This window comes from Centropristis striata, chromosome 19 (genome assembly GCF_030273125.1).
Source record: "Centropristis striata isolate RG_2023a ecotype Rhode Island chromosome 19, C.striata_1.0, whole genome shotgun sequence".
NCBI lineage: Eukaryota > Metazoa > Chordata > Actinopteri > Perciformes > Serranidae > Centropristis > Centropristis striata.
The window spans coordinates 30,054,628-30,076,391 of record NC_081535.1 but is presented as its reverse complement, the minus strand read 5'-3'; the positions used below and the strand labels follow the sequence as shown (position 1 = coordinate 30,076,391).

General features: G+C 39.5%; 5 protein-coding genes across 7 annotated transcripts in view; all 5 read right to left on the bottom strand.

The window, feature by feature from the left end:
• The window catches only part of septin5b (septin 5b), a 40,130-nt gene that overhangs the window by 7,978 nt on the left and 10,388 nt on the right, over nt 1-21,764 (bottom strand). For all 3 annotated transcript variants that reach the window (XM_059357636.1, XM_059357637.1, XM_059357638.1), the window contains 2 exons: nt 2,908-3,042; nt 1,802-1,919 (listed from right to left, as the gene is read on the bottom strand). In XM_059357636.1, the coding sequence (XP_059213619.1) occupies nt 1,802-1,919; nt 2,908-3,042 (253 nt within the window). The remainder of the gene's footprint in view (nt 1-1,801; nt 1,920-2,907; nt 3,043-21,764) is intronic.
• On the bottom strand, nt 5,586-7,240 carry LOC131992158 (nuclear factor 7, ovary-like). Its single transcript, XM_059357632.1, has one exon. The coding sequence runs from the start codon at nt 7,026-7,028 to the stop codon at nt 5,628-5,630; it is 1,401 nt and encodes a 466-aa protein (XP_059213615.1). The 5' UTR covers nt 7,029-7,240; the 3' UTR covers nt 5,586-5,627.
• On the bottom strand, nt 11,953-14,129 carry LOC131992159 (E3 ubiquitin-protein ligase TRIM35-like). Its single transcript, XM_059357633.1, has one exon. The coding sequence runs from the start codon at nt 13,822-13,824 to the stop codon at nt 12,427-12,429; it is 1,398 nt and encodes a 465-aa protein (XP_059213616.1). The 5' UTR covers nt 13,825-14,129; the 3' UTR covers nt 11,953-12,426.
• On the bottom strand, nt 16,062-17,501 carry LOC131992161 (nuclear factor 7, ovary-like). The gene has a single exon (XM_059357635.1). The coding sequence runs from the start codon at nt 17,499-17,501 to the stop codon at nt 16,104-16,106; it is 1,398 nt and encodes a 465-aa protein (XP_059213618.1). The 3' UTR covers nt 16,062-16,103.
• On the bottom strand, nt 19,739-21,761 carry LOC131992160 (nuclear factor 7, ovary-like). Its single transcript, XM_059357634.1, has one exon. It carries the CDS (start codon nt 21,176-21,178, stop codon nt 19,781-19,783), a length of 1,398 nt encoding a protein of 465 aa, XP_059213617.1. The 5' UTR covers nt 21,179-21,761; the 3' UTR covers nt 19,739-19,780.

Below are 21,764 nucleotides of genomic sequence, written 5' to 3'. Positions count from 1 at the left end.
ATAGAATAAAATAGCTGAGCTTTTAGGCAGAAGTTGATCTCTTTTGAAATCAACAAGACGTGCCCACTTTATACTAATAACCATGAGTCTCCTCTTTACAGACATGTCCACTTTACACTAATAACCCACAAGTCTCCTCTTTACAGATATGCCCACTTTATACTAATAACTCATGAGTCTCCTCTTTACAGACATGCCCACTTTATACAAATAACCCACAAGTCTCCTCTTTACAGACATGCCCACTTTATACTAATAACCACGAGTCTCCTCTTTACAGATATGCCCACTTTATACTAATAACTCATGAGTCTCCTCTTTACAGACATGCCCACTTTATACAAATAACCCACGACTCTCCTCTTTACAGATATGCCCACTTTATACTAATAACTCATGAGTCTCCTCTTTACAGACATGCCCACTTTATACAAATAACCCACGACTCTCCTCTTTACAGATATGCCCACTTTATACAAATAACCCACGACCCTCCTCTTTACAGACATGCCCACTTTATACTAATAACCCACGAGTCTCCTTTTTACAGATATGCCCACTTTATACTAATAACCAAGAGTCTCCTCTTTACAGATATGCCCACTTTATACTAATAACCCACAAGTCTCCTCTTTACAGACATGCCCACTTTATATTAATAACTTGTGAGTCTCTTCTTTACAGACATGCCCACTTTATATTAATAACAACGAGTCTCCTTTTTACAGACATGCCCACTTTATATTAATAACTCATGAGCCTCCTCTTTACAGACATGCCCACTTTATACTAATAACAACGAGTCTCCTTTTTACAGACATGCCCACCTTAAGCTAATATCATGCAGTATCTTCACCTCTTGTCTGTGAATATTTCTGATCACTGGGATCCCTAAACAGTCTGTGAGCTGCATAAATCGGGTCTGACTGTAAGATGAGACTCTTGTGGATTCAATGAGGCCAAATGGTCATTTTGAAAGGAGTCTCTTGACCTCTGTCATCAAGATATCTTAATGAAAAATGGTTATATGGATATCCACGAGTCTCTTCTTTACAGACATTTATCTTGTTTGTGCACAGTTAAGTACTGCAAATTATTTACATTATTCATTTATTTAGTATTCATACACAAATTACAGTAATCAAAGAGGTACTGTGGAAGTCACGTATGTGGAAAATTACTGTAACAAATTGTGAGAAATAGGAAAAATATTGAGAGAGAAAAAGGAAAAAAGAAAATCAAGGTAAAATAAAATGTTTTGTAGAAAATCACAGGGGGAAAAGCAAGAAAATAAAAAAAAGAAAATCACAGTGAAGTTAAGTTTACTACAGTAAAAAAAAATTAAATACAATACTTGGAAATGACTGTGTTTTGTTTCCCAGATAGATTATTATTACTGCAAATAAAAACACAGCAACAAACTGATTTTTTCTATTTTAACGGCAGGATACTTGTCAATGCCTTTTCCCCAAAATGTTGAACTATTCTTTTAAGAAAGTCTAAATAATAAATTTAAAAAATGCAAATAAATAGAGGAAATATAATCTCTACAGGTATCAGACATTTTTTGACCACATTCATGTTAATGCTCTGTGTGGGTTTAATTCAGTGCATGAATCTAAATTTAAATATGAATATCCAGCAGCAGGAAGAGATGCTGCACAGACACAAAGGTCAGAGCATGAATCCAGACTTCACTGTGCATTAAAAAGCAACAATATATCCAGGGAATATACATCACTCAGCCATTAAAATGTGGAGTTTATGGATTATTCACGTGGATGTCATGTTTGTCTCTTACCCGCTCTTTGAGTTTCTTTATCTCGGAGGGCGTGAGACAGTCGGCTTTAGCGATCAGCGGAACCACGTTCACTTTGTCCTGCAGCGCCTTCATGAACTCGATGTCAACGGGACGCAGCCTGCAGGAGCACACGGACTTTACTCAGCATTTTTATTAAATGTTGGATAAATAATAGAGGTGGGGGGGGGGGACGGTACAGCATAGTACAGGATATTTTGCGTGGTGATATATCGATTCATGGCCGCCAAGTATCGATTTTTAGCACTGGCGGTTTCACTTCTAGGAATATACTGGAGATACTGATATCATATGAAACTAGAAGATTTTAGTTGTTGCAAAGTTAGGCTAAATTTTTTCTTTTTTAACCATTTTTTTTAATGATTAAAAAAAAAAAACAGTTAATCTGCCTTCAGAAAATGTAGAATTACAGGGAAAAAATCAAAATTACCAGAAAAAGTCAAATAAAAAAAAATAAAAAAATCCCCCCCCCCCAAAAAAAAAAACAAAAAAACAAAATTACCAGAAAAAGTCAAAATTACCAGAAAATAATGACATATTGTGCGTCAGGATATCATAATGGGAAGTTGTCGAAATATCGCTTAGGTTAGGCTAAGTTTTGGGGGTTTTTAACAAATTTTTTAATGATTTCTTTAAAAAAACAGCTAATCTGCCTTCAGAAAAAAGTAAAATTACCAGAAAAAAAGTCAAAATCACAGGTAAAAAGTGTAAATTGACAGGAAAAAAAAGTACAATTACTGGGGGAAAAAAATCAAATTTACAATGAAAAAAGTCAAATATACAAGAAAAAATGAGAAATTACAAAAAAAAATGAGAAATTACAAAAACAAAATCAAAATTATAAGAAAAAAGTAGAAATTTCCAGAAAAAATGTCAAAATTGTGCGTCAGGATATTGTGTCAGTTATTGGACAAAACAATTCTTGATTGAATTTAATTTTGTGGACAAAAAATGCAGTTAAACAGTTAAATCGCAATATACTGTATCGTAATACTCACCATATCACACAATGCTTAAAATTGCGTATCGTGACGTATCGGGATAAAACCGCGTGTGTGCGTATGTATGTGTATGTGTGTGTGTGTTACCCGTGTCCAAAGGGTGGGATGAAGTAGAGGCAGCAGTGAACTCTGTTGTCCTGGATGTTTTTCCTGTTCAGGCCACTTTCGTCTCTGAAGTAGTTTTCAAACTGCTGGTTGATGTAGTCGGTGACGGCGCACCAGCTGCAAAACACGCAGACATGCACATTCATTTATACTGCAAAGATACTGAACGTTTCAAGAAATGGTTCAACATTTTGAGAAATAATCACTTTTTTTTTTTAACCAAGAGTGAGATGAAAACATCAACATAAGTGGAGGAAAGAAACTAAGAACATCTACTCAACTTTATTTATATCTATTTTTCCATATTGCAAGAAAATGTTTCACTTTCACTTTTTTGTATTGGGTGTATGTGATTGTATTTTTGTGTATTTAAAATGCATTTTCATTTTTTTTTTTTTTTATCATTATTTTTTTGTCATTTATTTATTTTTACTGTACATACTTTTTTTGTATTTTTGATGTCTTTTTTATCATGTATTGTTGCAGCTTTTTTATAACTTCATTATTTTTTCTGTATGTTTTTTTGTATTTTAGCTCTATTGCATTTATAGTTGTTTTTATAATTTATAATTAAAAACTTCTTTGTTCTCTTTGTTTATTTTAAACATTCATTTTTGTATTCATAATATTTTCCTAATTTATTTTTTTGCATATTTTCTGATGTATTTCTCATCATTCATATTCATGTATTGTTGCAGCTTTTTTTTATAATTTTGTTGTCATTCATCTTTACTCTATGTTTGTTTGTATTTCTTATAATTTATATTTTTTATAATTTATTTTTACATTAAATTTATTTTGTAAGTGTATTTTTATAGTTAATTTTTACTGTATATTTTTTGGATTTTTGATGTATTTTTATCGTTCATTTTTATTGTTCATATTTTTATTGTTCGTATTTTTATGTATTTGTTATAATTTGTATTTGTATTCTTTATAATTTATCTTTCCTTTACATATTTAATTTTTGAACATTTATTTTTGTATATTTTACAACTTATTTTGACTGTAAAGTACTTTTAAATTAGTTTTGAAAGGTACTTTATAAATAAAGTTATTAATAATACTGCTTATGGGTGGATTTTGGAAGTTTGAATTACCTAATTAATTTACTTTTAATAATAAATATTCACTATTAAAGTTATAAGGCACCATAACTGCTGATGTGCGGTTCAGTTCTGGGAGTTATTTATGTGCCAGATTTCAAATCAGCTGAGCAGCAGGTGAAGAAGGCGTCACTGCTGATGTCAGCAGTTTTTACACAGCAGGACAAAAAACAAACTGAGCACAAATATTTATATATTTATTCCATTGTCCTTTTGGAAACAGCAGCCATTAAAACAACACAGTTCTGACCTTTTATTTAAGCAGAAAATGGTATGAAAGAGCAATGGTACTAAATAAAAATAATCTGCATTTCAGAAGCTTGTCTCTAGCCCTTAACATGCTGCAGAAGCGTATTAAACAGCTTAAACATTGTTTATGTTTATGAATATTTTGCAAAACAGCCTGTAAGTACGAGCGTACGCAGGCTGAAAATCTGATGAAATCCTCTACAATCCTTCTGATTTTTATTGAAATAAAGTGTAGAAAGTGTGTGATAAAATCCTCGTCGTCAGGTAATGTAACAACAACACAACTGAGGAGAAACAACTGAGTGAGAGTGGATCGATGCAGCCGCAGCAGAGGGAGAGTGTGAAATGTAATTAATGTCTGAATGAAATCAGATCAATACTGTGACTGGAGCTGAGAGGAAACAACAGAAAACACACTTGTGATGCATTAAACTTCATCAGATTGTCATGAATTACAGTGAATTAAAATCCTGGGAAGCTGCAGAGAAACAGGAAACACTGAGCGGCTAATGTGCAAGTAAAATTAAAATCTTCAGAGACACGAAAAGCGGAAATCTACCAGGTAGAGACAGGATGGAAAAGTCACAAGGCCTCTTTTATGATGTGATAAATCGCAACACAAAACAAGTGCTGCCATACAATCACCTAAAAAAGCTGCAGATATCTACAGAATGTCAAAAGTTTCTAAAACCAGATCACAGCATGGATATTTCTCTCTTGGTGTCTGAATGTGGGATTACTGGTTACTGTGAGCCTCCATACATGAAGCCACGCCCACTGCCACAAACCTGCCCTTCACCCTTCACAATAAAAGCCCAATAATGCATGAACAGTGCAAATGCCATAAAATGAATTACTTTAATAACAAATATGTAAATTAAAACAATAGGACAGATTTTTTTACAGTGTTATTAAATTGCTTTATGGTCTTGAATGTTAAATGACAGTAAATTCTATGTACTTTATATTTCAAAAAGTCAAAAGAAATCATTGAAAAAACATTAAAAAGTTGTCAAATACTTTAGTTATTCTACAGATATATATTGAATACAGATATTAACTGTTTATTATCTGTATTTTTAATAACTTATCTGTGAAATAACTTACGGTTGTTATTTGACAGACAATGAAGTTTTACAGATAATTCACTTTAAAGATTTGATCAATAATCAAACAGGAAACCACAGAGGTGGCTGCCAGTCACAGAGTGATTGACAGCTCTTTGATCTGATGTCACATCATCATGACATCATCATGACATAATTTCCTCACACTGACGGAGAAAAAACCATCAGGAGGACAACGTGGTCCCATGTTCCTCAAAGACTTCAGGATGATGCTGATCGTCTATTTCTGTTGTCCTGCAGCCACAGAGACCTTCACTGGTAAAACCTGCAGTGGGTGATTCTTCCGATCCGCATTGTAAAAATATGGAAACATCCTCTCAGTGAAAGTGTGTGTGAAGGTGTGTATGTGTGTGTTAGTGTCAACATCAGAGAACGACAGCTTTCCTCTGTTCCAGTCCAGATTCACTCTGATCCTCCTGAGCTTCTTCTGCACTACGAGAGCAACATTTTTTTCATCTGATGGTGACTTTGATGAGTATTTATCATGATATAACTCTATTCTCCATAATCCAGACCGTATGCCTCCTTTCCTCTGGACAGACTCTGGTAACACACCCAGTTCCCAGTCTGTATTGTCTCCAACCTCGACCCCCCAGCTGTGAGTCCCTGAGTTAAATCCCTCAGAACCCAGAACAGAGTAATAAACAAACCTCTCTGGATTATCAGGAAGCTGCTGTCTCCCTCCTCGTCTCACACTGGTCAGATCTTCAGACAGGATGAGTTCTGAACCAGCAGTGTTTGGGTCCAGAATGACAGGACTGTAGGAGACCATGTCCTTCACCTTGTTCCAGATGTTGAAGGCCAGGTTGCCCAGGTGTTTGGCCTTGTCTATCAGAGCTCCTGAGGGCAGCTGTGGATCCTCCAGCAGGAGGCGCTGCTGGACTCTTTCCACTGCAGCCTTGTAGTTGTTGAGGAATGAGACGTGTTCAGCTCTCAGCTCCTCCTCTGTGGCTCTGACTGTGTCTGAAAGAGCTGAAATCTCTCTGCTCAGAGCCTCCATCTTCTCCTTCATCATCTGACTCTTCTGCTCCTCTTCCTCCCTCAGTGCAGCCATCCTGGCCTCCTCCTCTTCTTCTAGAAACTGGTGAAGCTTCTTAAACTGCTCCTTAATCTGCGTCTCTGTGCGTCGGGCCTGGTCCTGAATGTGTTCTGCTGCTTGATCAAACTTCACTTTAACTCGTTCAAAATCTTTTAACTTCTTCTTTAACGGCTCCAGAGTTTCCTGAAGTTCCTTCTTGTGTTGTTGTGCAGCTTCATCGATGGGTTTGAATCTGTGGTTGGAGTGTTTTTCTGAGTCTCTGCAGACGAGACACACTAGCTGCTGATGGTCCAGACAGAAGAGTTTGAGTTTCTCAGAGTGCAGACTGCAGAGAGGCTCTGAAGCTCTCTGATCTCTCTCCTGTAAGAAACTCTCACACAGCTTCTTTAACACTAGGTTTGGAAGAATGAACTCCTTTGACTGTCTTCTCTTACAAAGCGGACACTCTCTGGTTGGTTTCCCCGTCCACCAGCTCTGCAGACAGTCTCTACAGAAGCTGTGGCTGCATGACAGGACGACAGGATCTTTAAAGATGTCGTGGCAGACAGAACAGCAGAGATCCTCCTCTAATCTGGAAGCCATTTAGTCTCTGAGTGAAGCTGAAACACAGCAGACAAACAGCTCAGCCACTCCCTGTTCTCTCAAAGTTACTTTCACTTTCCTGTAAATCTGTCGATCAGTTTGTGGATTCAGCAGCTGGGTGAAGTGGAGCTGTTCCAGTGTTCCCAGTAATCTCCTGAAGTCTTCCTCTTTTAGTCAAAGTGGAGGTTTTAGTCTGAAGCTGAATCTTATCGTCTGTCTCTCAGCGTGTGTGTGTGTCTCGTGTCAGTGAGGCAGAGTAACAGCCTGTTTCTTGGTTTGTCTCGGTGAGTCAGGTGAGGGGCGGAGCTTTAACTTAACAGTTTATCAGGTCAGAGTCTCTTTACAGACATGCTGTAACATGCAGTAAAATGTGTTATTTTCGCCTGTCGTATGTGAATCTTTGTGCATCCTGTGGTCCCTAAAATATGGACTTATATTTGTCTCATTAATACCTGTAAATGCACAGAGGCTGATCTACAAATAGTCCTTGATTTGCACACATGTTTTGCTATGCACAAATACAAAATTTCTAATTTGTTACTTGTATTTTGGTTTTTACAAATAAGAGTGTATTTGTAAATTCACAATTTTCCATTTGTAAAAACAAAAAAGCCATTTGTAAAACTGAAAATTATGTTTGTGAATCATCAATCACACACACACACATCTCTTTCCTCAAAGACACATTTTGAGACGTTCTTGACAAGATCCACACAGGTCCACAAATAAATAGCTTTTGATACACAAATGGCCGCCCTCCTCAACCAGTGTTGTTGCATACAAATATTCCTTCCACAAACACAAATTTAGGATTTGTTACTTGTGTGTTGGTTTTTACAAATAAATGTGTATTTGTAAAAAAAAAAATAAAAAAAAAAAGGCATCTGTAAAACTGAAAATTCTGCTTGTAAAGTGTGATTCAGCATTTGTGGATCGACAATCACACACACACATCTCTTTCCTCAATGACGTATTTTTGAGACATTTACAGTTTTGCTAATGGCTTTTTTATTTTTACAAATGGAAAATTGGGAATTTATAAAATACACAATATATTTACAAATACACACTTATTTGTAAAAACTAAAATACAAGTTACAAATTAGAAATTTGTATTTGTGGAGAGCAAAACACGTGTGCAAATCAAGGACTATTTGTAGATCAGCCTCTGTGCGTTTACAGGTGTTAATGAGACAAATTTAAGCCCATACCAAACAGTCTGTGAGCTGCATAAATCGGGTCTGACTGGAATGCTGAGACTTTTGTGGATTCAATGAGCCCAATGTTCTTCATATGTGATGATGTTAGTGAGTGAAACTTGAGCTCAGTGTATAAAATGAGCTTGTGTGACCTCTAGGATAATCACAGCCTCATGAAACTTTACAACCACAAACTAGAGACCTGGAGCATTCAGAGGATGGATGGCTGACACACTAGATAGATTTACAATAAGGGGGTTTCTCAGCAGCAACACAACACAATTGCTGCCATGCAATCGCCTAAAAAAGCTGCAGAAATCTACAGAATGTCAAAAGTTTCTAAAACCAGATCAAAGCATGGACATTTCTCTCTTGGTGTCTGAATGTGGGATTACTAGTTACTGTGAGCCTCCATACATGAAGCCACGCCCACTGCCACAAACCTGCCCTTCACCTTCACAATAAAAGCCCAATAATGCATGAACAGTGCAAATGCCATAAAATGAATTACTTTAGTAACAAATATGTCAATTAAAACAATAGGACAGATTTTTTTACAGTGTTATTAAATTGCTTTATGGTCTTGAATGTTAAATGACAGTAAATTCTATGTACTTTATATTTCAAAAAGTCAAAAGAAATCATTAAATCAGCTTTCCTCTGTTCCAGTCCAGATTCACTCTGATCCTCTGGAGCTTCTTCTGCTCTACGAGAACAGTTCTTCCATCTGATGGTGACCATGATGAGTATTTACCTTCATATAACTCTATTCTCCATAATTCAGACCAAAGGACTCCTTTCCTCTGGACAGACTCTGCTAACACACCCAGTTCCAAGTTTGTATTGTCTCCAACCTCGACCTCCCAGCTGTGAGTCCCTGAGTTAAAGCCCTCAGAACCCAGAACAGGGAAGTAATTATTAAACCTCTCTGGATTATCAGGAAGCTGCTGTCTCTCTCCTCGTCTCACACTGGTCAGATCTTCAGACAGGATGAGGTCTAAACCAGCAGTGTTTGGGTCCAGAATGACAGGACTGTAGGAGACCATGTCCTTCATCTTGTTCCAGATGTTGAAGGCCAGGTTGCCCAGGTGTTTGGCCTGGTCTATCAGAGCTCCTGAGGGCAGCTGTGGATCCTCCAGCAGGAGGCGCTGCTGGACTCTTTCCACTGCAGCCTTGTAGTTGTTTAGGAATGAGACGTGTTCAGCTCTCAGCTCCTCCTCTGTGGCTCTGACTGTGTCTGAAAGAGCTGCTATCTCTCTGCTCAGAGCCTCCATCTTCTCCTTCATCATCTGACTCTTCTGCTCCTCTTCCTCCCTCAGTGCAGCCATCCTGGCCTCCTCTTCCTCTTCTAGAAACTGGTGAAGCTTCTTAAACTGCTCTTTAATCTGCGTCTCTGTGTGTCGGGCCTGGTCCTGAATGTGTTCTGCTGCTTGATCAAACTTCACTTTAACTCGTTCAAAAACCTCTAACTTCTTCTTTAACGGCTCCAGAGTTTCCTGAAGTTCCTTCTTGTGTTGTTGTGCAGCTTCATCGATGGGTCTGAATCTGTGGTTGGAGTGTTTTTCTGAGTCTCTGCAGACGAGACACACTAGCTGCTGATGGTCCAGACAGAAGAGTTTCAGTTTCTCAGAGTGCAGACTGCAGAGAGCCTCTGAAGCTCTCTGATCTCTCTCCTGTAAGAAACTCTCACACAGCTTCTTTAACGCCAGGTTACGAGGTGGTTCACTCATCGAAGATCTCTTACAGACCGGACACTCTCTGGTTTGTTTCCCCGTCCACCAGCTCTGCAGACAGTCTTTACAGAAGCTGTGGCTGCATGACAGAAGAACAGGATCTTTAAAGATGTCGTGGCAGACAGAACAGCAGTGATCCTCTAATCTGGAAGCCATTTAGTCTCTGAGTGAAGGTGAAACACAGCAGACAAACAGCTCAGCCACTCCCTGTTCTCTCAAAGTTACTTTCACTTTCCTGTAAAACTGTCGATCAGTTTGTGGATTCAGCAGCTGGGTGAAGTGGAGTTGTTCCAGTGTTCCCAGTAATCTCCTGAAGTCGTCCTCTTTCAGTCAAAGTGGAAGTTTTAGTCTGAAGCTGAATCTTATCGTCCGTCTCTCAGCATGTGTGTGTCTCGTGTCAGTGAGACAGAACAACAGCCTGTTTCCTGGTTTGTCTCGGTGAGTCAGCTGAGGGGCGGAGCTTTAACTCAACAGTTTATCAGGTCAGAGTCTCGTTTCAAACTGGTTAATAACTGACTTGCAGATATCAGAATGAAAACAAGTTCTGTGTTTCCCCACAAGTCTCTTTACAGACATGCTGTAACATGCAGTAAAATGTGTTATTTTCGCCTGTTGTATGTGCATCTTTGTGCATCCTGGGGTCCCTAAACTATGGGCTTATATTTGTCTCATTAATACCTGTAAATGCACAGAGGCTGATCTACAAATAGTCCTTGACTTGCACACGTGTTTTGCTATCCACAAATACAAATTTCTAGTTTGGAACTTGTATTTTGGTTTTTGCAAATAAGAGTGTATTTGTAAATTCACAATTTTCCATTTGTAAAAACAAAAAAGCCATTTGTAAAACTGAAAATTCTGTTTGTGAAGTGTGACTCTGCATTTGTGAATCATCAATCACACACACACACACACACACAGGCATCTCTTTCCTCAAAGACGCATTTTGAGACGTTCTTGACAAGATCCACACAGATCCACAAACAAATAGCTTTTGATTCACAAATGGCCGCCCTCCTCAACCAGCGTTGTTGCATACAAATATTCCTTCCACAAACACAAATTTAGGATTTGTTACTTGTGTTTTGGTTTTTACAAATAAAACTGTATTTGTAAAAAAAAATTTTTTTTAAAAGGCATCTGTAAAACTGAAAAATCTGCTTGTAAAGTGTGATTCAGCATTTGTGGATCACCAATCACACACACACACACACACACACACACATCTCTTTCCTCAATGACGTATTTTTGAGACATTTACAGTTTTGCTAATGGCTTTTTTGTTTTTACAAATGGAAAATTGGGAATTTATAAAATTCAAAATATATTTACAAATACACACTTATTTGTAAAAACCAAAATACAAGTTACAAATTAGAAATTTGTATTTGTGGACAGCAAAACACGTGCGCAAATCAAGGACTATTTGTAGATCACGCTCTGTGCGTTTACAGGTGTTAATGAGACAAATTTAAGCCCATACCAAACAGTCTGTGAGCTGCATAAATCGGGTCTGACTGGAATGCTGAGACTTTTGTGGATTCAATGAGCCCAATGTTCTTCATGTGTGATGATGTTAGTGAGTGAATATTGAGCTCAGTGTATAAAATGAGCTGCTGTGACCTCTAGGATAATCACAGCCTCATGAAACTTTAAAACCACAAACTAGAGACCTAGAGCATTCAGAGGATGGATGGCTGACACACTAGATAGATTTACAATTAGGGGGTTTCTCAGCAGGCAACACAACACAAGTGCTGCCATGCAATCACCTAAAAAAGCTGCAGAAATCTACAGAATGTCAAAAGTTTCTAAAACCAGATCAAAGCATGGATATTTCTCTCTTGGTGTCTGAATGTGGGATTACTGGTTACTGTGAGCCTCAATACATAAGCCACGCCCAATGCCACAAACCTGCCCTTCACCCTTCACAATAAAAGCCCAATAATGCATGAACAGTGCAAATGCCATAAAATGAATTACTTTAATAACAAATATGTAAATTAAAACAATAGGACAGATTTTTTTTACAATGTTATTAAATTGCTTTATGGTCTTGAATGTTAAATGACAGTAAATTCTATGTACTTTATATTTCAAAAAGTCAAAACAAATCATTGAAAAAACATTAAAAAGTTGTCAAATACTTTAGTTATTCTACAGATATATATTTATTGAATACAGATATTAACTGTTTATTTTCTGTATTTTAATAACTTATCTGCAAAATAGCTTACGATTGTTATTTGACAGACAATGAAGTTTTACAGAGAATTCACTTTAAAGATTTGATCAATAATCAAACAGGAAACCAGAGAGACGCCTGCCAGTCAAACAGTGATTGACAGCTCTTTGATCTGATGTCACATCATCATGACATCATTTCCTCACACTGACGGAGAAAAAACCATCAGGAGGACAACGTGGTCACATGTTCCTCAAAGACTTCAGGAAGATGCTGATCGTCTATTTCTGTTGTCCTGCAGCCACAGAGACCTTCACTGGTAAAACCTGCAGTGGGAGATTGTTCCGATCCACATTGAAAAAATATGGAAACATCCTCTCAGTGAAAGTGTGTGTGAAGGTGTGTATGTGTGTGTTAGTGTCAACATCAGAGAACGACAGCTTTCCTCTGTTCCAGTCCAGATTCACTCTGATCCTCCTGAGCTTCTTCTGCACTACGAGAGCAACAGTTTCTTCATCTGATGGTGACCCTGATGAGTATTTACCTTCATATAACTCTATTCTCCATAATCCAGACTGTATGCCTCCTTTCCTCTGGACAGACTCTGCTAACACACCCAGTTCCCAGTTTGTATTGTCTCCAACCTCGACCTCCCAGCTGTGAGTCCCTGAATTAAAGCCCTCAGAGCCCAGAACAGAGGAGAAAACAAACCTCTCTGGATTATCAGGAAGCTGCTGTCTTTCTCCTTGTCTCACACTGGTCAGATCTTCAGACAGGATGAGATATGGACCAGCAGTGTTTGGGTCCAGAACAACAGGACTGTAGGAGACCATGTCCTTCATCTTGTTCCAGATGTTGAAGGCCAGGTTGCCCAGGTGTTTGGCCTGGTCTATCAGAGCTCCTGAGGGCAGCTGTGGATCCTCCAGCAGGAGACACTGCTGGACTCTTTCCACTGCAGCCTTGTAGTTGTTGAGGAATGAGACGTGTTCAGCTCTCAGCTCCTCCTCTGTGGCTCTGACTGTGTCTGAAAGAGCTGCTATCTCTCTGCTCAGAGCCTCCATCTTCTCCTCCATCATCTGACTCTTCTGCTCCTCTTCCTCCCTCAGTGCAGCCATCCTGGCCTCCTCTTCCTCTTCTAGAAACTGGTGAAGCTTCTTAAAGTGCTCCTTAATCTGCGTCTCTGTGCGTCGGGCCTGGACCTGAATGTGTTCTGCTGCTTGATCAAACTTCACTTTAACTTCTTTAAAATCCTCTAACTTCTCCTTTAAAGGCTCCAGAGTTTCCTGAAGTTCCTTCTTGTGCTGTTGTGCAGCTTCATCTATGGGTCTGAATCTGTGGTTGGAGTGTTTTTCTGAGTCTCTGCAGACGAGACACACTGGCTGCTGATGTTCCAGACAGAAGAGTTTGAGTTTCTCAGAGTGCAGACTGCAGAGAGCCTCTGAAGCTCTCTGATCTCTCTCCTGTAAGAAACTCTCACACAGCTTCTTTAACGCCAGGTTACAAGGTGGTTCACTCATCGAAGATCTCATACAGACCGGACACTCTCTGGTTGGTTTCTCCGTCCACCAGCTCTGCAGACAGTCTCTACAGAAGCTGTGGCTGCATGACAGGACGACAGGATCTTTAAAGATGTCGTGACAGACAGAACAGCAGAAATCCTCCTCTAATCTGGAAGCCATTTAGTCTCTAAATGAAGCTGAAACACAGCAGACAAACAGCTCAGCCACTCCCTGTTCTCTCAAAGTTACTTTACTTTCCTGTAAAACTGTCGATCAGTTTGTGGATTCGGCAGCTGGTGAAGTGGAGCTGTTCCAGTGTTCCCAGTAATCTCCTGAAGTCGTCCTCTTTCAGTCAAAGTGGAGGTTTTAGTCTGAAGCTGAATCTTATCGTCCGTCTCTCAGCGTGTGTGTGTCTCGTGTCAGTTAGGCCTGTTTCCTGGTTTGTCTCGGTGAGTCAGGTGAGGGGCGGAGCTTTAACTCAACAGTTTATCAGGTCAGAGTCTTGTTTCAAACTGGTTAATAACTGACTTGCAGATATCTGAATGAAAACAAGTTCTGTGTTTCCCCACGAGTCTCTTTACAGTCATGCTGTAACATGCAGTAAAATGTGTTGTTTTCACCTGTCGTATGTGAATCTTTGTGCATCCTGGGGTCCCTAAACTATGGGCTTATATTTGTCTCATTAATACCTGTAAATGCACAGAGGCTGATCTACAAATAATCCTTGATTTGCACACGTGTTTTGCTATGCACAAATACAAAATTTCTCATTTGTTACTTGTGTTTTGGTTTTAACAAATAAGAGTGTATTTGTAAATTCACAATTTTCCATTTGTAAAAACAAAAAGCCATTTGTAAAACTGAAAATTCTGTTTGTGAAGTGTGACTCTGCATTTGTGAATCATCAATCACACACACATACATCTCTTTCCGCAAAGACGCATTTTGAGACGTTCTTGACAAGATTCACACAGGTCCACAAATAAACAGCTGGTGATTCACAAATGGCCCGCCCTCCTCAACCAGTGTTGTTGCATACAAATATTCCTTCCACAAACACAAATTTAGGATTTGTTACTTGTGTGTTGGTTTTTACGAATAAATGTGTATTTGTAAAAAAAAAAAGCATCTGTAAAACTGAAAATTCTGCTTGTAAAGTGTGATTCAGCATTTGTGGATCACCAATCACACACACACACACACACACATCTCTTTCCTCAATGACGTATTTTTGAGACATTTACAGTTTTGCTAATGGCTTTTTTGTTTTTACAAATGGAAAATTGGGAATTTATAAAATACACAATATATTTACAAATACACACTTATTTGTAAAAAACAAAATACAAGTTACAAATTAGAAATTTGTATTTGTGGATGGCAAAACACATATGCAAATCAAGGACTATTTGTAGATCATGCTCTGTGCGTTTACAGGTGTTAATGAGACAAATTTAAGCCCATACCAAACAGTCTGTGAGCTGCATAAATGGGGTCTGACTGGAATGCTGAGACTTTTGTGGATTCAATGAGCCCAATGTTCTTCATGTGTGATGATGTTAGTGAGTGAAACTTGAGCTCAATGTATAAAATGAGCTTGTGTGACCTCTAGGATAATCACAGCCTCGTGAAACTTTACAACCACAAACCAGAGACCTAGAGCATTCAGAGGATGGATGGCTGACACACTAGATAGATTTACAATAAGGGGGTTACTCAGCAGTAACACAAAACAAGTGCTGCCATACAATCGCCTAAAAAAGCTGCAGAAATCTACAGAATGTCAAAAGTTTCTAAAACCAGATCAAAGCATGGATATTTCTCTCTTAGTGTCTGAATGTGGATTACTGGTTACTGTGAGCCTCCATACATGAAGCCACGCCCACTGCCACAAACCTGCCTTTCACTTTCACAATAAAAGCCCAATAATGCATGAACAGTGCAAATGCCATAAAATGAATTACTTTAATAACAAATATGTAAATTAAAACAATAGGACCGATTTTTTTTACAGTGTTATTAAATTGCTTTATGGTCTTGAATGTTAAATGACAGTAAATTCTATGTACTTTATATTTCAAAAAGTCAAAAGAAATCATTAAAAAAACATTAAAAAGTTGTCAAACACTTTAGTTATTCTACAGATATATATTTATTGAATACAGATATTAACTGTTTATTATCTGTATTTTTAATAACTTATCTGTAAAATAACTTACGGTTGTTATTTGAGAGACAATGAAGTTTTATAGAGAATTCACTTTAAAGATTTGATCAATAATCGGACAGGAAACCACAGAGATGGCTGCCAGTCAAAGAGTGATTGACAGCTCTTCGATCTGATGTTACATCATCATGACATCATCATGACATCATTTCCTCACACTGACTGAGAAAAAACCATCAGGAGGACAACGTGGTCACAAGTTCCTCAAAGACTTCAGGACGATGCTGATCGTCTATTTCTGTTGTCCTGCAGCCACAGAGACCTTCACTGGTAAAACCTGCAGTGGGTGATTGTTCCGATCCACATTGAAAAAATATGGAAACATCCTCTCAGTGAAAGTGTGTGTGAAGGTGTGTATGTGTGTGTTAGTGTCAACATCAGAGAACGACAGCTTTCCTCTGTTCCAGTCCAGATTCACTCTGATCCTCTGGAGCTTCTTCTGCACTACGAGAGCAACAGTTTTTTCATCTGATGGTGACTTTGATGAGTATTTACCTTCATCTAACTCTATTCTCCATAATCCAGACCGTATGCCTCCTCTCCTCTGGACAGACTCTGGTAACACACCCAGTTCCCAGTTTGTATTGTCTCCAACCTCGACCTCCCAGCTGTGAGTCCCTGAGTTAAATCCTTCAGAACCCAGAACAGAGTAATAAACAAACCTCTCTGGATTATCAGGAAGCTGCTGTTCCTCTCCTGGTCTCACACCGGTCAGATCTTCAGACAGGATGAGATATGGACCAGCAGTGTTTGGGTCCAGAATGACAGGACTGTAGGAGACCATGTCCTTCATCTTGTTCCAGATGTTGAAGGCCAGGTTGCCCAGGTGTTTGGCCTGGTCTATCAGAGCTCCTGAGGGCAGCTGTGGATCCTCCAGCAGGGGGCGCTGCTGGACTCTTTCCACTGCAGCCTTGTAGTTGTTGAGGAATGAGACGTGTTCAGCTCTCAGCTCCTCCTCTGTGGCTCTGACTGTGTCTGAAAGAGCTGCTATCTCTCTGCTCAGAGCCTCCATCTTCTCCTTCATCATCTGACTCTTCTGCTCCTCTTCCTCCCTCAGTGCAGCCATCCTGGCCTCCTCTTCCTCTTCTAGAAACTGGTGAAGCTTCTTAAACTGCTCCTTAATCTGCGTCTCTGTGCGTCGGGCCTGGTCCTGAATGTGTTCTGCTGCTTGATCAAACTTCACTTTAACTTCTTTAAAACCATTTAACTTTTTCTTTAAAGGCTCCAGAGTTTCCTGAAGTTCCTTCTTGTGTTGTTGTGCAGCTTCATCTATGGGTCTGAATCTGTGGTTGCAGTGTTTTTCTGAGTCTCTGCAGACGAGACACACTAGCTGCTGATGGTCCAGACAGAAGAGTTTGAGTTTCTCAGAGTGCAGACTGCAGAGAGCCTCTGAAGCTCTCTGATCTCTCTCCTGTAGGAAACTCTCACACAGCTTCTTTAACGCCAGGTTACAAGGTGGTTCACTCATCGAAGATCTCATACAGACCGGACACTCTCTGGTTGGTTTCTCCGTCCACCAGCTCTGCAGACAGTCTCTACAGAAGCTGTGGCTGCATGACAGGACGACAGGATCTTTAAAGATGTCGTGACAGACAGAACAGCAGAAATCCTCCTCTAATCTGGAAGCCATTTAGTCTCTAAATGAAGCTGAAACACAGCAGACAAACAGCTCAGCCACTCCCTGTTCTCTCAAAGTTACTTTACTTTCCTGTAAAACTGTCGATCAGTTTGTGGATTCGGCAGCTGGTGAAGTGGAGCTGTTCCAGTGTTCCCAGTAATCTCCTGAAGTCGTCCTCTTTCAGTCAAAGTGGAGGTTTTAGTCTGAAGCTGAATCTTATCGTCCGTCTCTCAGCGTGTGTGTGTCTCGTGTCAGTTAGGCCTGTTTCCTGGTTTGTCTCGGTGAGTCAGGTGAGGGGCGGAGCTTTAACTCAACAGTTTATCAGGTCAGAGTCTTGTTTCAAACTGGTTAATAACTGACTTGCAGATATCTGAATGAAAACAAGTTCTGTGTTTCCCCACGAGTCTCTTTACAGTCATGCTGTAACATGCAGTAAAATGTGTTGTTTTCACCTGTCGTATGTGAATCTTTGTGCATCCTGGGGTCCCTAAACTATGGGCTTATATTTGTCTCATTAATACCTGTAAATGCACAGAGGCTGATCTACAAATAATCCTTGATTTGCACACGTGTTTTGCTATGCACAAATACAAAATTTCTAATTTGTTACTTGTGTTTTGGTTTTAACAAATAAGAGTGTATTTGTAAATTCACAATTTTCCATTTGTAAAAACAAAAAGCCATTTGTAAAACTGAAAATTCTGTTTGTGAAGTGTGACTCTGCATTTGTGAATCATCAATCACACACACATACATCTCTTTCCGCAAAGACGCATTTTGAGACGTTCTTGACAAGATTCACACAGGTCCACAAATAAACAGCTGGTGATTCACAAATGGCCCGCCCTCCTCAACCAGTGTTGTTGCATACAAATATTCCTTCCACAAACACAAATTTAGGATTTGTTACTTGTGTGTTGGTTTTTACGAATAAATGTGTATTTGTAAAAAAAAAAGCATCTGTAAAACTGAAAATTCTGCTTGTAAAGTGTGATTCAGCATTTGTGGATCACCAATCACACACACACACACACACACATCTCTTTCCTCAATGACGTATTTTTGAGACATTTACAGTTTTGCTAATGGCTTTTTTGTTTTTACAAATGGAAAATTGGGAATTTATAAAATACACAATATATTTACAAATACACACTTATTTGTAAAAAACAAAATACAAGTTACAAATTAGAAATTTGTATTTGTGGATGGCAAAACACATATGCAAATCAAGGACTATTTGTAGATCATGCTCTGTGCGTTTACAGGTGTTAATGAGACAAATTTAAGCCCATACCAAACAGTCTGTGAGCTGCATAAATGGGGTCTGACTGGAATGCTGAGACTTTTGTGGATTCAATGAGCCCAATGTTCTTCATGTGTGATGATGTTAGTGAGTGAAACTTGAGCTCAATGTATAAAATGAGCTTGTGTGACCTCTAGGATAATCACAGCCTCGTGAAACTTTACAACCACAAACCAGAGACCTAGAGCATTCAGAGGATGGATGGCTGACACACTAGATAGATTTACAATAAGGGGGTTACTCAGCAGTAACACAAAACAAGTGCTGCCATACAATCGCCTAAAAAAGCTGCAGAAATCTACAGAATGTCAAAAGTTTCTAAAACCAGATCAAAGCATGGATATTTCTCTCTTAGTGTCTGAATGTGGATTACTGGTTACTGTGAGCCTCCATACATGAAGCCACGCCCACTGCCACAAACCTGCCTTTCACTTTCACAATAAAAGCCCAATAATGCATGAACAGTGCAAATGCCATAAAATGAATTACTTTAATAACAAATATGTAAATTAAAACAATAGGACCGATTTTTTTTTACAGTGTTATTAAATTGCTTTATGGTCTTGAATGTTAAATGACAGTAAATTCTATGTACTTTATATTTCAAAAAGTCAAAAGAAATCATTAAAAAAACATTAAAAAGTTGTCAAACACTTTAGTTATTCTACAGATATATATTTATTGAATACAGATATTAACTGTTTATTATCTGTATTTTTAATAACTTATCTGTAAAATAACTTACGGTTGTTATTTGAGAGACAATGAAGTTTTATAGAGAATTCACTTTAAAGATTTGATCAATAATCGGACAGGAAACCACAGAGATGGCTGCCAGTCAAAGAGTGATTGACAGCTCTTCGATCTGATGTTACATCATCATGACATCATCATGACATCATTTCCTCACACTGACTGAGAAAAAACCATCAGGAGGACAACGTGGTCACAAGTTCCTCAAAGACTTCAGGACGATGCTGATCGTCTATTTCTGTTGTCCTGCAGCCACAGAGACCTTCACTGGTAAAACCTGCAGTGGGTGATTGTTCCGATCCACATTGAAAAAATATGGAAACATCCTCTCAGTGAAAGTGTGTGTGAAGGTGTGTATGTGTGTGTTAGTGTCAACATCAGAGAACGACAGCTTTCCTCTGTTCCAGTCCAGATTCACTCTGATCCTCTGGAGCTTCTTCTGCACTACGAGAGCAACAGTTTTTTCATCTGATGGTGACTTTGATGAGTATTTACCTTCATCTAACTCTATTCTCCATAATCCAGACCGTATGCCTCCTCTCCTCTGGACAGACTCTGGTAACACACCCAGTTCCCAGTTTGTATTGTCTCCAACCTCGACCTCCCAGCTGTGAGTCCCTGAGTTAAATCCTTCAGAACCCAGAACAGAGTAATAAACAAACCTCTCTGGATTATCAGGAAGCTGCTGTTCCTCTCCTGGTCTCACACCGGTCAGATCTTCAGACAGGATGAGATATGGACCAGCAGTGTTTGGGTCCAGAATGACAGGACTGTAGGAGACCATGTCCTTCATCTTGTTCCAGATGTTGAAGGCCAGGTTGCCCAGGTGTTTGGCCTGGTCTATCAGAGCTCCTGAGGGCAGCTGTGGATCCTCCAGCAGGGGGCGCTGCTGGACTCTTTCCACTGCAGCCTTGTAGTTGTTGAGGAATGAGACGTGTTCAGCTCTCAGCTCCTCCTCTGTGGCTCTGACTGTGTCTGAAAGAGCTGCTATCTCTCTGCTCAGAGCCTCCATCTTCTCCTTCATCATCTGACTCTTCTGCTCCTCTTCCTCCCTCAGTGCAGCCATCCTGGCCTCCTCTTCCTCTTCTAGAAACTGGTGAAGCTTCTTAAACTGCTCCTTAATCTGCGTCTCTGTGCGTCGGGCCTGGTCCTGAATGTGTTCTGCTGCTTGATCAAACTTCACTTTAACTTCTTTAAAACCATTTAACTTTTTCTTTAAAGGCTCCAGAGTTTCCTGAAGTTCCTTCTTGTGTTGTTGTGCAGCTTCATCGATGGGTCTGAATCTGTGGTTGCAGTGTTTTTCTGAGTCTCTGCAGACGAGACACACTAGCTGCTGATGGTCCAGACAAAAGAGTTTGAGTTTCTCAGAGTGCAGACTGCAGAGAGCCTCTGAAGCTCTCTGATCTCTCTCCTGTAGGAAACTCTCACACAGCTTCTTTAACGCCAGGTTACAAGGTGGTTCACTCATCGAAGATCTCATACAGACCGGACACTCTCTGGTTGGTTTCCCCGTCCACCAGCTCTGCAGACAGTCTCTACAGAAGCTGTGGCTGCATGACAGGACGACAGGATCTTTAAAGATGTCGTGGCAGACAGAACAGCAGAAATCCTCCTCTAATCTGGAAGCCATTTAGTCTCTGAGTGAAGCTGAAACACAGCAGACAAACAGCTCAGCCACTCCCTGTTCTCTCAAAGTTACTTTCACTTTCCTGTAAAACTGTCATTCAGTTTGTGGATTCAGCAGCTGGGTGAAGTGGAGCTGTTCCAGTGTTCCCAGTAATCTCCTGAAGTCTTCCTCTTTCAGTCAAAGTGGAGGTTTTAGTCTGAAGTTGAATCTTATCGTCCGTCTCTCAGAGTGTGTGTGTCTCGTGTCAGTGAGGCAGAACAACAGCTTGTTTCCTGGTTTGTCTCGGTGAGTCAGGTGAGGGGCGGAGCTTTAACTCAACAGTTTATCAGGTCAGTCTCGTTTCAAACTGGTGAATAACTGACTTGCAGATATCTCAATGAAAACAAGTTCTGTGTTTCCCCACGAGTCTCTTTACAGACATGCTGTAACATGCAGTAAAATGTGTTGTTTTCGCCTGTCGTATGTGAATCTTTGTGCATCCTGGGGTCCCTAAACTATGGGCTTATATTTGTCTCATTAATACCTGTAAATGCACAGAGGCTGATCTACAAATAGTCCTTGACTTGCACACGTGTTTTGCTATCCACAA